The sequence below is a fragment of the Ranitomeya imitator genome, chromosome 2 (assembly GCF_032444005.1).
Source record: "Ranitomeya imitator isolate aRanImi1 chromosome 2, aRanImi1.pri, whole genome shotgun sequence".
NCBI classification, from domain to species: domain Eukaryota; kingdom Metazoa; phylum Chordata; class Amphibia; order Anura; family Dendrobatidae; genus Ranitomeya; species Ranitomeya imitator.
In genome coordinates, this window is record NC_091283.1 from 23,085,325 (window position 1) to 23,104,612 (window position 19,288).

The 19,288-nt window shown below is 48.9% G+C and overlaps 1 protein-coding gene across 1 annotated transcript in view; it reads left to right on the forward strand.

The window, feature by feature from the left end:
- Window positions 1–18,769, forward strand: part of ITM2A (integral membrane protein 2A) — a 33,579-nt gene extending 14,810 nt beyond the window's left edge. The window contains exons 2-6 of the mRNA XM_069746135.1: window positions 15,927–16,061; window positions 16,146–16,328; window positions 16,441–16,551; window positions 16,659–16,809; window positions 17,687–18,769. Coding sequence (XP_069602236.1) covers window positions 15,927–16,061; window positions 16,146–16,328; window positions 16,441–16,551; window positions 16,659–16,809; window positions 17,687–17,775 — 669 coding nt within the window. The 3' untranslated portion in view covers window positions 17,776–18,769. The remainder of the gene's footprint in view (window positions 1–15,926; window positions 16,062–16,145; window positions 16,329–16,440; window positions 16,552–16,658; window positions 16,810–17,686) is intronic.
- The last annotated feature ends 519 nt before the right edge of the window (window positions 18,770–19,288 follow it).

Genomic DNA, 19,288 nt, shown 5'->3' on the forward strand with positions numbered 1-19,288 from the left:
TGTATATAGTGGGGTGACCCCTGTATATAATACCGGGGGGCGCTGTGTATATAGTGTTGGGGTGACCCCTGTATATAACACCGGGGGGCGCTGTGTATATAGTGGTGGGGTGACCCCTGTATATAACACCGGGGGGCGCTGTGTATATAGTGGTGGGGTGACCCCTGTATATAACACCGGGGGGCGCTGTGTATATAGTGGTGGGGTGACCCCTGTATATAACACCGGGGGCGCTGTGTATATAGTGGTGGGGTGACCCCTGTATATAACACCGGGGGGCGCTGTGTATATAGTGGTGGGGTGACCGCTGTATATAACACCGGGGGGCGCTGTGTATATAGTGTTGGGGTGACCCCTGTATATAACACCGGGGGGCGCTGTGTATATAGTGAGGTGACCCCTTCACTGAACACCGGGGGGCGCTGTGTATATAGTGAGGTGACCCCTCCACTGAACACCGGGGGCGCTGTGTATATAGTGTGGTGACCCCTGTATATAACACCGGGGGCGCTGTGTATATAGTGAGGTGACCCCTGTATATAACACCGGGGGCGCTGTGTATATAGTGGTGGGGTGACCCCTGTATATAACACCGGGGGGCGCTGTGTATATAGTGAGGTGACCCCTTCACTGAACACCGGGGGGCGCTGTGTATATAGTGAGGTGACCCCTTCACTGAACACTGGGGGGCGCTGTGTATATAGTGAGGTGACCCCTCCACTGAACACCGGGGGCGCTGTGTATATAGTGGGGTGACCCCTTCACTGAACACCGGGGGCGCTGTGTATATAGTGGGGTGACCCCTGTATATAACACCGGGGGCGCTGTGTGTATAGTGGTGGGGTGACCCCTGTATAGAACACCGGGGGGCGCTGTGTATATAGTGGGGTGACCCCTGTATATAACACCGGGGGGCGCTGTGTATATAGTGGGGTGACCCCTGTATATAACACCGGGGGGCGCTGTGTATATAGTGGTGAGGTGACCCCTGTATATAACACCGGGGGGTGCTGTGTATATAGTGGTGGGGTGACCCCTGTATATAACACCGGGGGGCGATGTGTATATAGTGTTGGGATGACCCCTGTATATAACACCGGGGGGCGCTGTGTATATAGTGAGGTGACCCCTGTATATAACACCGGGGGGCGCTGTGTATATAGTGAGGTGACCCCTTCACTGAACACCGGGGGGCGCTGTGTATATAGTGAGGTGACCCCTTCACTGAACACCGGGGGGCGCTGTGTATATAGTGAGGTGACCCCTCCACTGAACACCGGGGGCGCTGTGTATATAGTGGGGTGACCCCTGTATGTAACACCGGGGGCGCTGTGTATATAGTGGTGGGGTGACCCCTGTATATAACACCGGGGGCGCTGTGTATATAGTGGTGGGGTGACCCCTGTATATAACACCGGGGGCGCTGTGTATATAGTGGTGGGGTGACCCCTGTATATAACACCGGGGGCGCTGTGTATATAGTGTTGGGGTGACCCCTGTATGTAACACCGGGGGCGCTGTGTATATAGTGGTGGGGTGACCCCTGTATATAACACCGGGGGGCGCTGTGTATATAGTGGTGGGGTGACCCCTGTATATAACACCGGGGGGCGCTGTGTATATAGTGGGGTGACCCCTGTATATAACACCGGGGGGCGCTGTGTATATAGTGAGGTGACCCCTGTATATAACACCGGGGGCGCTGTGTATATAGTGGTGGGGTGACCCCTGTATATAACACCGGGGGGCGCTGTGTATATAGTGAGGTGACCCCTTCACTGAACACCGGGGGGCGCTGTGTATATAGTGAGGTGACCCCTGTATATAACACCGGGGGGCGCTGTGTATATAGTGGTGACCCCTGTATATAACACCGGGGAGCGCTGTGTATATAGTGAGGTGACCCCTGTATATAACACCGGGGGGCGCTGTGTATATAGTGGTGGGGTGACCCCTGTATATAACACCGGGGGGCGCTGTATATAGTGAGGTGACCCCTGTATATAACACCGGGGGGCGCTGTGTATATAGTGAGGTGACCCCTGTATATAACACCGGGGGGCGCTGTGTATATAGTGGTGGGGTGACCCCTGTATATAGTGAGGTGACCCCTTCACTGAACACCGGGGGGCGCTGTGTATATAGTGAGGTGACCCCTTCACTGAACACCGGGGGGCGCTGTGTATATAGTGAGGTGACCCCTGTATATAACACCGGGGGGCGCTGTGTATATAGTGGTGGGGTGACCCCTGTATATAACACCGGGGGGGCGCTGTGTATATAGTGGTGGGGTGACCCCTGTATATAACACCGGGGGCGCTGTGTATATAGTGGTGGGGTGACCCCTGTATATAACACCGGGGGCGCTGTGTATATAGTGGTGGGGTGACCCCTGTATATAACACCGGGGGCGCTGTGTATATAGTGGGGTGACCCCTGTATATAACACCGGGGGGCGCTGTGTATATAGTGGTGGGGTGACCCCTGTATATAACACCGGGGGGCGCTGTGTATATAGTGGTGGGGTGACCCCTGTATATAACACCGGGGGCGCTGTGTATATAGTGAGGTGACCCCTGTATATAACACCGGGGGGCGCTGTGTATATAGTGGTGGGGTGACCCCTGTATATAACACCGGGGGGGCGCTGTGTATATAGTGGTGGGGTGACCCCTGTATATAACACCGGGGGCGCTGTGTATATAGTGGGGTGACCCCTGTATATAACACCGGGGGGCGCTGTGTATATAGTGGTGGGGTGACCCCTGTATATAACACCGGGGGGCGCTGTGTATATAGTGGTGGGGTGACCCCTGTATATAACACCGGGGGCGCTGTGTATATAGTGGTGGGGTGACCCCTGTATATAACACCGGGGGCGCTGTGTATATAGTGGGGTGACCCCTGTATATAACACCGGGGGGCGCTGTGTATATAGTGGTGGGGTGACCCCTGTATATAACACCGGGGGGCGCTGTGTATATAGTGGTGGGGTGACCCCTGTATATAACACCGGGGGGCGCTGTGTATATAGTGGTGGGGTGACCCCTGTACAGGTCCTTCTCAAAAAATTAGCATATAGTGTTAAATTTCATTATTTACCATAATGTAATGATTACAATTAAACTTTCATATATTATAGATTCATTATCCACCAACTGAAATTTGTCAGGTCTTTTATTGTTTTAATACTGATGATTTTGGCATACAACTCCTGATAACCCAAAAAACCTGTCTCAATAAATTAGCATATTTCACCCATCCAATCAAATAAAAGTGTTTTTTAATAACAAACAAAAAAACCATCAAATAATAATGTTCAGTTATGCACTCAATACTTGGTCGGGAATCCTTTGGCAGAAATGACTGCTTCAATGCGGCGTGGCATGGAGGCAATCAGCCTGTGACACTGCTGAGATGTTATGGAGGCCCAGGATGCTTCAATAGCGGCCTTAAGCTCATCCAGAGTGTTGGGTCTTGCGTCTCTCAACTTTCTCTTCACAATATCCCACAGATTCTCTATGGGGTTCAGGTCAGGAGAGTTGGCAGGCCAATTGAGCACAGTAATACCATGGTCAGTAAACCATTTACCAGTGGTTTTGGCACTGTGAGCAGGTGCCAGGTCGTGCTGAAAAATGAAATCTTCATCTCCATAAAGCATTTCAGCCGATGGAAGCATGAAGTGCTCCAAAATCTCCTGATAGCTTGCTGCATTGACCCTGCCCTTGATGAAACACAGTGGACCAACACCAGCAGCTGACATGGCACCCCACACCATCACTGACTGTGGGTACTTGACACTGGACTTCAGGCATTTTGGCATTTCCTTCTCCCCAGTCTTCCTCCAGACTCTGGCACCTTGATTTCCGAATGACATGCAAAATTTGCTTTCATCAGAAAAAAGTACTTGGGACCACTTAGCAACAGTCCAGTGCTGCTTCTCTGTAGCCCAGGTCAGGCGCCTCTGCCGCTGTTTATGGTTCAAAAGTGGCTTTACCTGGGGAATGCGGCACCTGTAGCCCATTTCCTGCACACGCCTGTGCACGGTGGCTCTGGATGTTTCCACACCAGACTCAGTCCACTGCTTCCTCAGGTTCCCCAAGGTCTGGAATCGGTCCTTCTCCACAATCTTCCTCAGGGTCCGGTCTCCTCTTCTCGTTGTACAGCGTTTTCTGCCACATTGTTTCCTTCCAACAGACTTACCATTGAGGTGCCTTGATACAGCACTCTGGGAACAGCCTATTTGTTGAGAAATTTCTTTCTGGGTCTTACCCTCTTGCTTGAGGGTGTCAATGATGGCCTTCTTGACATCTGTCAGGTCGCTAGTCTTACCCATGATGGGGGTTTTGAGTAATGAACCAGGCAGGGAGTTTATAAAAGCCTCAGGTATCTTTTGCATGTGTTTAGAGTTAATTAGTTGATTCAGAAGATTAGGGTAATAGGTCGTTTAGAGAACCTTTTCTTGATATGCTAATTTATTGAGACAGGTTTTTTGGGTTATCAGGAGTTGTATGCCAAAATCATCAGTATTAAAACAATAAAAGACCTGACAAATTTCAGTTGGTGGATAATGAATCTATAATATATGAAAGTTTAATTGTAATCATTACATTATGGTAAATAATGAAATTTAACACTATATGCAAATTTTTTGAGAAGGACCTGTATAGTGGTGGGGTGACCCCTGTATATAACACCGGGGGGCGCTGTGTATATAGTGTGATGACCCCTGTATATAACACCGGGGGGCGCTGTATATAGTGGTGGGGTGACCCCTGTATATAACACCGGGGGGCGCTGTGTATATAGTGGTGGGGTGACCCCTGTATATAACACCGGGGGGCGCTGTGTATATAGTGTTGGGGTGACCCCTGTATATAACACCGGGGGGCGCTGTGTATATAGTGGTGGGGTGACCCCTGTATATAACACCGGGGGGCGCTGTGCATATAGTGAGGTGACCCCTTCACTGAACACCGGGGGGCGCTGTGTATATAGTGAGGTGACCCCTTCACTGAACACCGGGGGGCGCTGTGTATATAGTGAGGTGACCCCTCCACTGAACACTGGGGGGCGCTGTGTATATAGTGGGGTGACCCCTGTATATAACACCGGGGGGCGCTGTGTATATAGTGGTGGGGTGACCCCTGTATATAACACCGGGGGGCGCTGTGTATATAGTGTTGGGGTGACCCCTGTATATAACACCGGGGGGCGCTGTGTATATAGTGTTGGGATGACCCCTGTATATAACACCGGGGGGCGCTGTGTATATAGTGAGGTGACCCCCTTCACTGAACACCGGGGGGCGCTGTGTATATAGTGAGGTGACCCCTTCACTGAACACCGGGGGGCGCTGTGTATATAGTGGTGGGGTGACCCCTATATATAACACCGGGGGGCGCTGTGTATATAGTGGTGGGGTGATCCCTGTATATAATACCGGGGGGCGCTGTGTATATAGTGGTGGGGTGACCCCTGTATATAACACCGGGGGGCGCTGTGTACATAGTGGTGGGGTGACCCCTGTATATAACACCGGGGGGGCGCTGTGTATATAGTGGTGGGGTGACCCCTGTATATAACACCGGGGGGCGCTGTGTATATAGTGGTGGGGTGACCCCTGTATATAACACCGGGGGGCGCTGTGTATATAGTGGTGGGGTGACCCCTGTATATAACACCGGGGGGCGCTGTTGTGAATTCTGTTGTCGGGCTCCCTCCTGTGGTCATGAATGGTACTTCAGCTGGTTCTGTCCATGGACTTCCTCTGGTGGGAGTTTCTGAGTTTCCTTCCACAGGTGACGAGGTTTATTCGTTAGCTGGCTGATCTATTTAACTCCACTTAGATCTTTGCTCCATGCCACCTGTCAATGTTCCAGTATTGGTCTTGTTCACTCCTGGATCGTTCTTGTGACCTGTCTTCCCAGCAGAAGCTAAGTTCCAGCTTGTATTTCTTTTGTTTGCTATTTTTCTGTCCAGCTTGCTATTTTTATTTTTCTCTTGCTTGCTGGAAGCTCTGGGACGCAGAGTGAGCGCCTCCGCACCGTGAGTCGGTGCGGAGGGTCTTTTTGCGCCCTCTGCGTGGTCTTTTTGTAGGTTTTTGTGCTGACCGCAAAGTAACCTTTCCTATCCTCGGTCTGTTCAGTTAGTCGGGCCTCACTTTGCTTAATCTATTTAATCTCTGTGTTTGTATTTTCATCTTTACTCACAGTCATTATATGTGGGGGGCTGCCTTTTCCTTTGGGGAATTTCTCTGAGGCAAGGTAGGCTTTATTTTTCTATCTTCAGGGCTAGCTAGTTCCTTAGGCTGTGCCGAGTTGCATAGGGAGCGTTAGGCGCAATCCACGGCTATTTCTAGTGTGTTTGATAGGATTAGGGATTGCGGTCAGCAGAGTTCCCACGTCCCAGAGCTCGTCCTTTATAATCAGTAACTATCAGGTCATTCCGTGTGCTCTTAACCACCAGGTCCATTATTGTCCTGACCACCAGGTCATAACAGTACAGGTGGCCCAAAGTACTAATGCATCTCAATAGAGGGATAAGAGAAGTTCTGAGACCATTTTTTTTTCTTTGCAGTGTGTTTTGTCTCTTTTCCCCTTTACCTCTGGGTGGTTCAGGACACTGGTGTAAACATGGACATTCAAGGTCTGTCCTCTTGGATGGATAATCTCACTACAAGGGTACAAAACATTCAAGATTGTGTGGTTCAGAATCTGATGTCAGAGCCTAGGATTCCAATTCCTGATTTGTTTTTTGGTGATAGATCTAAGTTCTTGAATTTCAAAAATAATTGTAAATTGTTTCTTGCCTTGAAACCTCGCTCCTCAGGTGACCCTGTTCAACAAGTAAAGATCATTATCTCTTTGTTACGTGGTGACCCTCAAGACTGGGCATTTTCCCTTGCGCCAGGAGATCCGGCATTGCGTGAGGTTGATGCTTCTGAGATTGGAGCAGGGGCTGTTTTGTCGCAAAGAAGTTCTGATTGCTCGGTGATGAAGCCATGTGCTTTCTTTTCTAGAAATTTTTCGCCTGCTGAGTGTAATTATGATGTTGGTATTCGTGAGTTGTTGGCCATGAAGTGGGCATTCGAGGAGTGGCGTCATTGGCTTGAAGGAGCCAAGCATCGCGTGGTGGTCTTGACAGATCACAAGAATTTGACTTATCTTGAGTCTGCCAAACGGTTGAAACCGAGACAGGCTCGATGGTCATTATTTTTCTCCCGTTTTGATTTTGTGGTTTCGTACCTTCCGGGCTCTAAGAATGTGAAGGCTGATGCCCTGTCAAGGAGTTTTGTGCCTGACTCTCCGGGTGTTCCTGAGCCGGCGGGTATTCTCAAAGAGGGGGTAATTTTGTCTGCCATCTCCCCTGATTTGCGGCGGGTGCTGCAAAAATTTCAGGCTGATGGACCTGACCGTTGCCCAGCGGAGAAACTTTGTCCCTGATAGATGGACTAGTAGAGTTATCTCTGAGATTCATTGTTCAGTGTTGGCTGGTCATCCTGGAATCTTTGGTACCAGAGATTTGGTGGCTAGATCCTTTTGGTGGCCGTCTTTGTCGCGGGATGTGCGTTCTTTTGTGCAGTCCTGTGGGATTTGTGCTCGGGCTAAGCCCTGCTGTTCTCGTGCCAGTGGGTTGCTTTTGCCCTTGCCGGTCCCGAAGAGGCCCTGGACGCATATCTCTATGGATTTTATTTCGGATCTCCCCGTCTCTCAAAAGATGTCGGTCATTTGGGTGGTTTGTGATCGCTTTTCTAGGATGGTCCATTTGGTACCTTTGTCTAAATTGCCTTCCTCCTCTGATTTGGTGCCATTATTTTTCCAGCATGTGGTTCGTTTACATGGTATCCCGGAGAACATCGTTTCGGACAGAGGTTCCCAGTTTGTTTCGAGGTTTTGGCGAGCCTTTTGCGCTAGGATGGGCATTGATTTGTCTTTTTCCTCGGCTTTTCATCCTCAGACAAATGGCCAAACCGAACGAACTAATCAAACTTTGGAAACATATCTGAGATGCTTTGTTTCTGCTGATCAGGATGATTGGGTGTCCTTTTTGCCGTTGGCTGAGTTCGCCCTTAATAATCGGGCCAGCTCGGCTACTTTGGTTTCGCCGTTTTTCTGCAATTCTGGCTTCCATCCGCGTTTCTCTTCAGGGCAGGTTGAGTCTTTGGACTGTCCTGGTGTAGATACTGTGGTGGATAGGTTGCAGCAGATTTGGACTCATGTGGTGGACAATTTGACATTGTCCCAGGAGAAGGCTCAACGTTTCGCTAATCGCAGACGCCGTGTGGGTCCCCGACTTCGTGTTGGGGATTTGGTTTGGTTGTCGTCTCGTTATGTTCCTATGAAGGTTTCCTCTCCTAAGTTTAAGCCTCGTTTCATTGGTCGGTCCGTATAGGATTTCTGAGGTTATCAATCCTGTGTCATTTCGTTTGGCTCTTCCTGCTTCTTTTGCCATCCATAATGTGTTCCATATTATTATTATTATAGCGCCATTTATTCCATGGCGCTTTACATGTGAGGAGGGGTATACATAAAAAAAAAAAAAAAGAAAAAGTACAATAATCTTAAACAATACAAGTCATAACTGGTACAGGAGGAATGAGGACCCTGCCCGCGAAGGCTCACAATCTACAAGGGATGGGTGAGAATACAGTAGGATTCCATAGGTCGTTATTGCGGAGATACGTGGCGCCTGTGGTTCCATCCGTTGATCCTCCTGCCCCGGTGTTAGTTGAAGGGGAGTTGGAGTATGTGGTGGAGAAGATTTTGGATTCTCGTGTTTAGAGACGGAAACTCCAGTACCTGGTCAAGTGGAAGGGTTATGGTCAGGAAGATAATTACTGGGTTTTTGCCTCTGATGTTCATGCTGCCGATCTGGTTCGTGCCTTTCATTTGGCTCATCCTGGTCGGCCTGGGGGCTCTGGTGAGGGTTCGGTGACCCCTCCTCAAGGGGGGGGGGGGGTACTGTTGTGAATTCTGTTGTCGGGCTCCCTCCTGTGGTCATGAATGGTACTTCAGCTGGTTCTGTCCATGGACTTCCTCTGGTGGGAGTTTCTGAGTTTCCTTCCACAGGTGACGAGGTTTATTCGTTAGCTGGCTGATCTATTTAACTCCACTTAGATCTTTGCTCCATGCCACCTGTCAATGTTCCAGTATTGGTCTTGTTCACTCCTGGATCGTTCTTGTGACCTGTCTTCCCAGCAGAAGCTAAGTTCCAGCTTGTATTTCTTTTGTTTGCTATTTTTCTGTCCAGCTTGCTATTTTTATTTTTCTCTTGCTTGCTGGAAGCTCTGGGACGCAGAGGGCGCGCCTCCGCACCGTGAGTCGGTGCGGAGGGTCTTTTTGCGCCCTCTGCGTGGTCTTTTTGTAGGTTTTTGTGCTGACCGCAAAGTAACCTTTCCTATCCTCGGTCTGTTCAGTAAGTCGGGCCTCACTTTGCTAAATCTATTTAATCTCTGTGTTTGTATTTTCATCTTTACTCAGTCATTATATGTGGGGGGCTGCCTTTTCCTTTGGGGAATTTCTCCGAGGCAAGGTAGGCTTTATTTTTCTATCTTCAGGGCTAGCTAGTTCCTTAGGCTGTGCCGAGTTGCATAGGGAGCGTTAGGCGCAATCCACGGCTATTTCTAGTGTGTTTGATAGGATTAGGGATTGCGGTCAGCAGAGTTCTCACGTCTCAGAGCTCGTCCTTTATTATCAGTAACTATCAGGTCATTCCGTGTGCTCTTAACCACCAGGTCCATTATTGTCCTGACCACCAGGTCATAACAGGGCGCTGTGTGTTTAGTGGTCAGGTGACCCCTGTATATAACACCGGGGGGCGATGTGTATATAGTGGTGAGGTGATCCCTGTATATAACACCGGGGGGCGATGTGTATATAGTGGTGAGGTGATCCCTGTATATAACACCGGGGGGCGCTGTGTATATAGTGGTGGGGTGACCCCTGTATATAACACCGGGGGGGCGCTGTGTATATAGTGGTGGGGTGATCCCTGTATATAACACCGGGGGGGCTGTGTATATAGTGGTGGGGTGACCCCTGTATATAACATCGGGGGCACAGTGTATATAGTGGTGAGGTGATCCCTGTATATAACATCGGGGGGCGCTGTGTATATAATGGTGGGGTGACCCCTGTATATACAGTAACACCAGGAGTGTATATGCTGTGCCCCCCATATATATTCCCAGAGCAGCCCCCTGTATATACAGTCCCTTAGTATACACAATAAGTGAGCACACTATATACTATGGTACTGTGCTGTACATTAGGGAGTACACTATATACTAAGGGACTATGCTATACCCAATAAGTGAGCACACTATATACTAAGGGACTGTGCTATACACAATAAGGGAGCACACTATATACCAAGGTACTGCGCTGTACATTAGTGAGCACACTATATACTAAGGGACTATGCTATACCCAATAAGTGAGCACACTATATATTAAGGGACTGTGCTATACATAAGTGAGCACACTATATACTAAAGGACTGTGCTATACACAATAAGTGAGCACACTATATACTAAGGGACTGTGCTGTACATAAGTGAGTACACTATATACTAAGGGACTATGCTATGACACTTGTGTTTAATACTGGGTGGGCCTTGTGTTGATATAGTTGGGGGGGCCCCTGTACAGAACACTGGGGTCCGTCACCTTATCGTTGAGTCGCTCCTTATTTGTAGTGTTCGGCCGCTGTTTCTTATTGGTGTCTGGTCACATGATGCGCTGATAGAGGACTCGCCCACTGCTTGTCATCCTATCCAGGGGTGGACCCTGATGGCTTGGGGCCCCTGGGCAAGAAATGTCTTATGTACAGCTCCATCCCTTACATATCGGATTTTATGTCTTTATTACATGCCGTCCTTTCTTGTTAGATGTATAATGCAATGACGGCTGATGGAGCATGGGAAAGCTTCTTTTCTAATGGAGGAGCTGATGGACTGGTCGTCTGGTCAGATGTGCTCCATCAGCAGTCATTTTACATCTAACAAGAGGGGGGGGGGGGGACTATGTAATAAGAGAGGGCACTGTGAATAACAAAAATAGCAAGAATAAACTATGTAAGAGACAGCACTGTACATAACAGCAGAGGAAGCTAGATCATCAGGGACTACACCATATATAATAAGGGATGGTGTTATACATAATAAAACAGGAAACTATGTAACTAAAGGTACCTTCACACTGAACAACATTATAACGATAGCGATCCGTGACGTTGCAGCGTCCTGGATAGCGATATCGTTGTGTTTGACACGCAGCAGTGATCTGGATCCTGCTGTGACATCGTTGGTCGGAGCAGAAAGTCCAGAACTTTATTTCGTCGCTGGATCTCCCGCAGACATCCCTGAATCGGCGTGTGTGACGCCGATTCAGCGATGTCTTCACTGGTAACCAGGGTAAACATCGGGTCACTAAGCGCAGGGCCGTGCTTAGTAACCCGATGTTTACCCTGGTTACCAGTGTAAATGTAAAAAAAAAAAAAAACACACTACATACTTACATTCCGGTGTCTGTCGCGTCCCCCGGCGTTCTGCTTCCCTGCACTGACTGAGCGCCGGCCGTAAAGCAGAGCACATCGGTGATGTCACCGCTCTGCTTTACGGCTGGCGCTTACACAGTGCAAGGGAAGCAGAACGCTCGGGGACGCGACAGACATCGGAATGTAAGTATGTAGTGTTTTTTTTTTTTTTTACATTTACACTGGTAACCAGGGTAAACATCGGGTTACTAAGCGCGGCCCTGCGCTTAGTAACCCGATGTTTACCCTGGTTACCCGGGGACTTCGGCATCGTTGGTCGCTGGAGAGCTGTCTGTGTGACAGCTCTCCGGCGACCACACAGCGACGCTGCAGCGATCGGCATCGTTGTCTAGATCGCTGCAGCGTCGCTAAATGTGACAGTACCTTAAGGATGGTGTTATACATAAGTGAGTACACTATATAGTAAAGGACTGTGCTATACATAAGTGAGCACATTAAATACTAAGGGACTGTGCTATACACAATAAGTGAGTAGATTATGTACTAAGGGACTGCTATACATAAGTGAGCACACTATATACTAAGGGAATGTGCTATACACGATAAGTGATCACACTATATACTAAGGGACTGTGCTATACATAAGTGAGCACATTAAATACTAAGGGACTGTGCTATACACAATAAGTGAGTAGATTATGTACTAAGGCAGAGGTCCCCAACTCCAGTCCTCAAGGCCCACCAACAGGTCATGTTTTCAGGATTTCCTTTGCATTGCACAGGTGATGCAATTATTACTTGGGCAAGACTAAGGAAATCCTGAAAACATGACATGTTGGTGGGCCTTGAGGACTGGAGTTGGGGACCCCTGTACTAAGGGACTGCTATACATAAGTGAGCACACTATATACTAAGGGAATGTGCTATACACGATAAGTGATCACACTATATACTAAGGGACTGTGCTGTACGTTAGGGAGTACACTTTATACTAATGGGCTGTGCTATACATAAGTGAGCATACTATATACTAAGGGACTGTACGTAAGTGAGCACACTATATACTAAGGGACTGTGCTATACACGATAAGTGAGTTCACTATATACTAAGGGACTGTGCTATACACGATAAGTGAGCATACTATATACTAAGGGACTGTGCTGTACGTAAGTGAGCACACTATATACTAAGGGACTGTGCTATACATAAGTGAGTACACTATATACTAAGGGACTGTGCTATACACAATAAGTGAGTTCACTATATACTATGGGACTTCTATATATAAGTGAGCACACTATATACTAAGTGACTGTGCTGTACATAAGTGAGTACACTATATACTAAGGGACCGTTGTATAGTGTGCTCACTTATGTATAGCACAGTCCCTTAGCATATAGTGTACTCACTTATGTACAACACAGTCCCTTAGTATATAGTGTACTCACTTAATGTGTATACTAAGGGACTGTGCTATACATAAGTGAGCACACTATATACTAATGGACTGTGCTATACATAAGTGAGCACACTATATACTAAGGGACTGCTATACACAATAAGTGAGTACACTATATACTAAGGGACTGCTATACACAATAAGTGAGTACACTATATACTAAGGGACTGCTATACACAATAAGTGAGTACACTATATACTAAGGGACTGCTATACACAATAAGTGAGTACACTATATACTAAGGGACTGCTATACATAAGTGAGCACACTATATACTAAGGGACTGTGCTATACACAATAAGTGAGTAGACTATATACTAAGGGACTGTGCTATACATAAGTGAGCACACTATATACTAAGGGACTGTGCTATACATAAGTGAGCACACTATATACTAAGGGACTGTGCTGTAAGTAAGTGAGCCCACTATATACTAAGGAACTGTGCTATACCCAATAAGTGAGTACACTATATACTAAGGGACTGTGCTGTACGTTAGGGAGTACACTTTATACTAATGAGCTGTGCTATACATAAGTGAGCACACTATATACTAAGCGACTGTGCTGTATGTAAGTGAGCACACTATATACTAAGGGACTGTGCTATATACAATAAGGGAGTACACTGTATACTAAGGGACTGCTATTCATAAGTGAGTACACTATATATACTAAGGGACTGTGCTATACGCAATAAGTGATTTCACTATATACTATGGGACTGCTATACATAAGTGAGCACACTTTACTAAGGGATTGTGCTATACATAAGTGAGCACCCTATATACTAAGGGACTGTGCTATCCATAATAAGTGAGCACACTATATAATAAGGGACTGTGCTGTACGTAAGTGAGCACACTATATACTTAGGGACTGTACTATACTCAATAAGTGAGTACACTATATACTAAGGGACTGTTATACACAATAAGTGAGCACACTATATACTAAGATACTGTGCTGTACGTTGGGGAGTACACTTTATACTAATGGGCTGTGCTATACATAAGTGAGCACACTATATGCCTTGTTATCTGCTCATGTTTAATGTATTTGTCTATATTTGCCCCGTATTCACATGTAAAGCGCCATGGAATAAATGGCGCTATAAAAATGTATAATAATAATAATAATATATACTAAGGGACTGTGCCACGCACCAATATAAAGTGATAATCAGCACTGTGCCCCCATTATTATATTCTCTGACTCCAATAATATAAATTATTCAGTCTGTGATTCCCCCATTACCTGTTCGGCTTTGTGCACACAGAATATATGGAAGGTTTTACAGTGCAGGAAAAGTGACTGAGATCCCTGAAGTCTCGTGCACACGCTGATTATTTTTTCCTTGCAGATTTGCAGCAGATTAAAATCTGCATAATGTCAGTTCTTGCAGCGTAATTCTCCAGTACTAATGGGGAAAATACGTAACAAAAGCATGGCAAAAACATAAGGGAAAAAAAGGATTTTATGCAACTTTCTTTCTGCCAACACATTTGGATATGCAACAGAAACTTCTCCTTCCTGCGAATCCTGAACATGTTCACACGGCCTTAGTCCTGTCCTGTGTCTCCCCAAAACTCCCCCCCCCCTTCCCATTCATAAGTCCTTCACAGCATCAAAATCAATTTGAGGTTGGGAGAAGATGCCATCAGGTGCTGACCATCCCCCGCTACGTCCCAATTCATTACAAGTCGTCCCTCACAGCATCTCCCACCCTTCAGTTCATTATAAAGTGTCTTATGCATCTTGCCCCCTTTTTCTTCCCGATGGCGTCTTCCCTATCTCACAATTCATTGTGATGCTATCGGGGGCTTGGCACTCTTCCCCACCACACCAATTTATTTTACATCCATATCTAACGTCCTCCTCCCTGTCCCCATTTGTAATCTCTCTCCCCCCACCCCCCGTATCCTATCATTACCCTCTCCCGCACCGTTACCCTCTCCACCACCCCTCCTCTATCATTGCCCTCTCCCTCACCTCCGTCGTTACCCTCTCCACCACCCCTCCTCTATCATTGCCCTCTCCCTCACCTCCGTCGTTGCCCTCTCCACCACCCCTCCTCTATCAATGCCCTCTCCCTCACCTCCGTCGTTGCCCTCTCCACCACCCCTCCTCTGTCATTGCCCTCTCCCTCACCTCCGTCGTTGCCCTCTCCACCACCCCTCCTCTATCAATGCCCTCTCCCTCACCTCCGTCGTTGCCCTCTCCACCACCCCTCCTCTGTCATTGCCCTCTCCCTCACCTCCGTCGTTGCCCTCTCCACCACCCCTCCTCTATCATTGCCCTCTCCCTCACCTCCCTCATTGCCCTCTCCCCTGCACACACACAGCGCCACTCACCTCTCTGCACGTTCCCTGCAGCATCTTCGTCGCTGGCAGCTATCTAACACGTGCTGAATGCTGACATCATCCAGCCGCTCTACTGTGTCATACAGGAAGTGTGGGCAGGAAGCAGGACAGATCCCTGCAGCTCCGCTGCCATTTTCTCCTGTAGGCAGTGGAGCTGCAGGGATCGCTCCCTGGCCACCGCACATGAGGACTATCTGGCCAGGGGCCCCCCGGAGCCGGATAAACATGCCAGATTGCATTCAGTGTTAGCCGCCTGCAGGGGCCCCCTCCACATGCATCGGGGCGTGCAGATGGTGTGCCCACCCCTGATCCTATCATCTGCCCCCGTCTCCTGCTGTCTTATCTGATCGCCCCATTTATTCTACAGATGTCCGCACTTTACCCTTTCTGCCCCTCTTTCCTGTGACTGTCCCTTTATCTGTTACTTTGTGTACTGTCCCCTCTGTACAGCGCTGGGAACATGTTGGTGCTATATAAGTAAATGCTCATCTGTCTTCCTGGGTCCTAGTGCCCGTCCTTTTATCTTGCTGATATGCGGCTCTTCCATTTTAAAGGGCCGGCGTCTGCCTTCCTGACGTCTTTTCTTGTCTTGTGTCTTACAGGATCCTGAGGTCGCCACTAATGTTCCGGACACGGCCTCCACGGGGCGCTGCCTGCTCACCCTCTTGGGTCTGGCGTTCATTTTGGCCGGGCTGATTGTTGGTGGTGCCTGCATCTATAAGTTCTTCATGCCGCGGGTGAGTTAGGTGGGGTGTGAAGTCGCCCTGTAGTCGTGGTCTCGGACCCTCACAATCCGTGTCCCCGCTTCTCCCCTGCTCCAGCACAAGATGTTTGAGGGGCAGCTGTCGTACATCGATCACACGGACGTGGACGAGGAGCCGTACTACCTGCCTGTGTCCGAGGAGGCCGACATCCGGGAGGAGGACAACGTGGCGCTGATCAATGTGCCCGTGCCGAGCTTCTCCGAGGGCGACTCCGCGGCCATCGTCCATGACTTCGACAGAGTGAGTGATCTGATGGGGCCCGGGGCGGAGGGGGATATATGGGGTGCGGACGGCCACTCCTAGGGGCTGTATAGATATATTTGGGGTGCTGACGTCTCCTCCCTCCACTCAGCTCCTCACCGCTTACCTGGACCTGCAGCTGCAGAAATGTTACATCATCAGCCTGAACACGTCGGTGGTTCTGCCGCCCCGTAACTTGATGGACCTCTTCATGAAGCTGGCGGTGCGTGTTTTCTCCCATCCCCCCCAGGATTTGTAGGCTATGTAACCTCTCATCCACCCTGGTGTAGTCGGGGGGTCCCTGTAACCGCTGCTTCTCCTGTACCCCAGAGCGGGTCCTACCTGCCGCAGACGTACCTGGTGCGCGAGGAGCTGGTGGTGACGGAGCGGGTGGACGACGTGTCTGAGCTGGGGATATTCATCTATCAGCACTGTGTGGGCCGGGAGACCTACCGACTGCAAAGGAGGGACCAGATCATAGGTAAGACCCCCACCCCAAGGATAAGGGGGCACAGAAAAGTGGTAAATGATAGCACAAGGGTGCCCGCACAGTAATGAGTAAAAATATTTGTTTGTTACACTATAAAACTAATAAAAACTGCCAAAGAGAAAACCACCAGGCGAAATGGTATAAATGGTGTAAACACGTTGTTAGTAATGTGACCCTACTAAAGATGGAGAGCACTAATAGTGTAGTATGCTAATCAGCTGCTGTGCAGACATCCAGGCAGTCATGAGTTAAAGTAAAGCTGGATATAATCAATTAGCTTGCTAATGTGTAAGCATAACCAAGCAATATCTGCCAACAGGGCTTGCACAGATATATGCAATATACAGGATATGTATGTAGGATATATGGAACACGTTTTATCAGGTGGGTGGTAGTGTGGCACACTCCCCGACGCGCGTTTCGGAACACAGTCCTGTCGAATCCTCCCGCCTGCACGTCTCGCTCCTGTTCGACAGCCGCAACATATTTAGGGATAGCCCGTTTCTTAGACAATTCCTGTATGTCTTGCAGCTGTCGAACAGTGACTCAAACATGGTATTCGAGTGCGCCTCTCATCACTAATAGCTGTCTTTTAGAAAGAAAAGATAAATGTTGACTTTCGCCCTCTGCAGTCGCGTCGTCTCGCTGACAGTAGCCGGTGCTTTTCCGTCTTCTGTTTGCTGCTTTTGCACAGACGCCGGCTGTGGGGATAAGACATGGGCCGTCCTACATTGCGGAGGAGTTACCAGGCTCAGTTGTAGAATAACCGTCCATTTCCATAGATTTGCCCTCCCCCCCTCGCGGTCAGTGACTGTCCCGGTGTCGGGTTTGGGTCTCGCTGACCGCCGTCTCTGCTTTTGCTTTTCAGGTTTCCAGAAGCGCTCGGCGGAGTGCTGCATGAAGATCGCCCACTTCGAGAACACGTTTGTGACGATGACCCGCATCTGTCACGAGTGAGGCTCACGGCGGACGGTGGTGGAGGAGTCGGCGGCTTTTCCAATAATTTTTAACCTGTGCAGTGATAATCATTCTTGACCTGTGCTCCTGCTTTGTAGCTTCTGTATGGACCTGACGTGACCGCGCCTCGCAGGCGACGCCAAACCTCAGGAATTTACCTGGAATTAGCGGCCGTAACCTCACTGTCCCCACGACGCGTCACCTCCGGTGGCCGCAGCGCCGTCCCGGTGACCGAAGATTAATGTCGTTACTTCTAGATAGGACTCATCGTTCCGGCGCATGTTCCCTCTGTGTGCGGCTACTGTAACGCCTGTATCTGCTGCTTCTCCTGACACTGAGATTTTCATAGATTGAAGTTTGTACTTTGCCACCCGCCCCCCCCCAATTATACGCACCTCCCCATTATACACCCCCCCCCATTATATGCACCCCTATATCAAATGTGGTGGAGTATATAGCGCGTCCCAGCAGCAGCGACTGCGGCGTTCACCTCCGGCGTCGTTTCATTGGGTGATGGGTATGTTACATGCACCTTGGGGTGCAGCTGACTGGTGCCCTGTGATAGGGGGGTTTGGATATTACTGGGGGGGAGAGGGGAGGGTCGATCAGCGGGTGACCTCTACCACTGGAGCCCCCAAATCTCACCCCCCCCCTTCACAGCAGATTGACCCAGCAATAACGTATGTGCTATTATTATCCTAATCCCCTCGTGACCTGTGTATGGGGGCTGGAGGGGGCATCGATTTATTGGGGGAAGATGGTGGGGGGGCACTGGCTTATGACAGGCGGGTGGTCTGGGGTGTTGCTGCCCCAGGAGGAGTCCCGCCTGCAATGAATTCAGTAATTACATGCAGTGTTATAGTGTGATGACCAGTAATTGGGGGCTTTTATACCCCTGCTCACTTGTTGTATATGATATGGATGGGAGTGAAGAGGTTAACGCTGCTCTGCTGCTGTAAAATGATTTGACCTTGAAATAAAATTTGTTTCTCTATTCGGAGCCTCTGCCATATTCTGACACCCTTATTGGGGCACCCGGACCTCCTATAGAGGGGTAATCTGCCCAAACCCTTCGCCCATGAGCCAGAATCTACAGCGCCACCAAAACCTTCCTGGACCCTGACCGCAGTGCGGTCGTCAGACGAGGCTGCAACAAACGTGCGACAGATTCCTGCAAGACGAACAACCACGCTGCACCCCGAGCGCCAGTGTGTGGGTCTATGGAAGCTTCACTCTGGGTGTAGTGCCCAAAAGCCACCAGCAGATGGCAGCAGCTCACCAGGAACTCTATCCACTCGCTCTATGGCGGCTTTTCCAGCACAACCATTAATTTCCTCTTTTGGGCTGTGTTCACTTTCATTCTCGTTACTTCGATATTTATCATCTGCCCAGAATTTTCTATGTATAGGGCTTGATTAGTTTGCTTTTTTTTTTTCTTGTATTTTTCGATAGTTTTTGCACCAAATTAATCAAAATGGTTTATGCAAATTGCCTCTTCTGAGAAAAAGAGGAC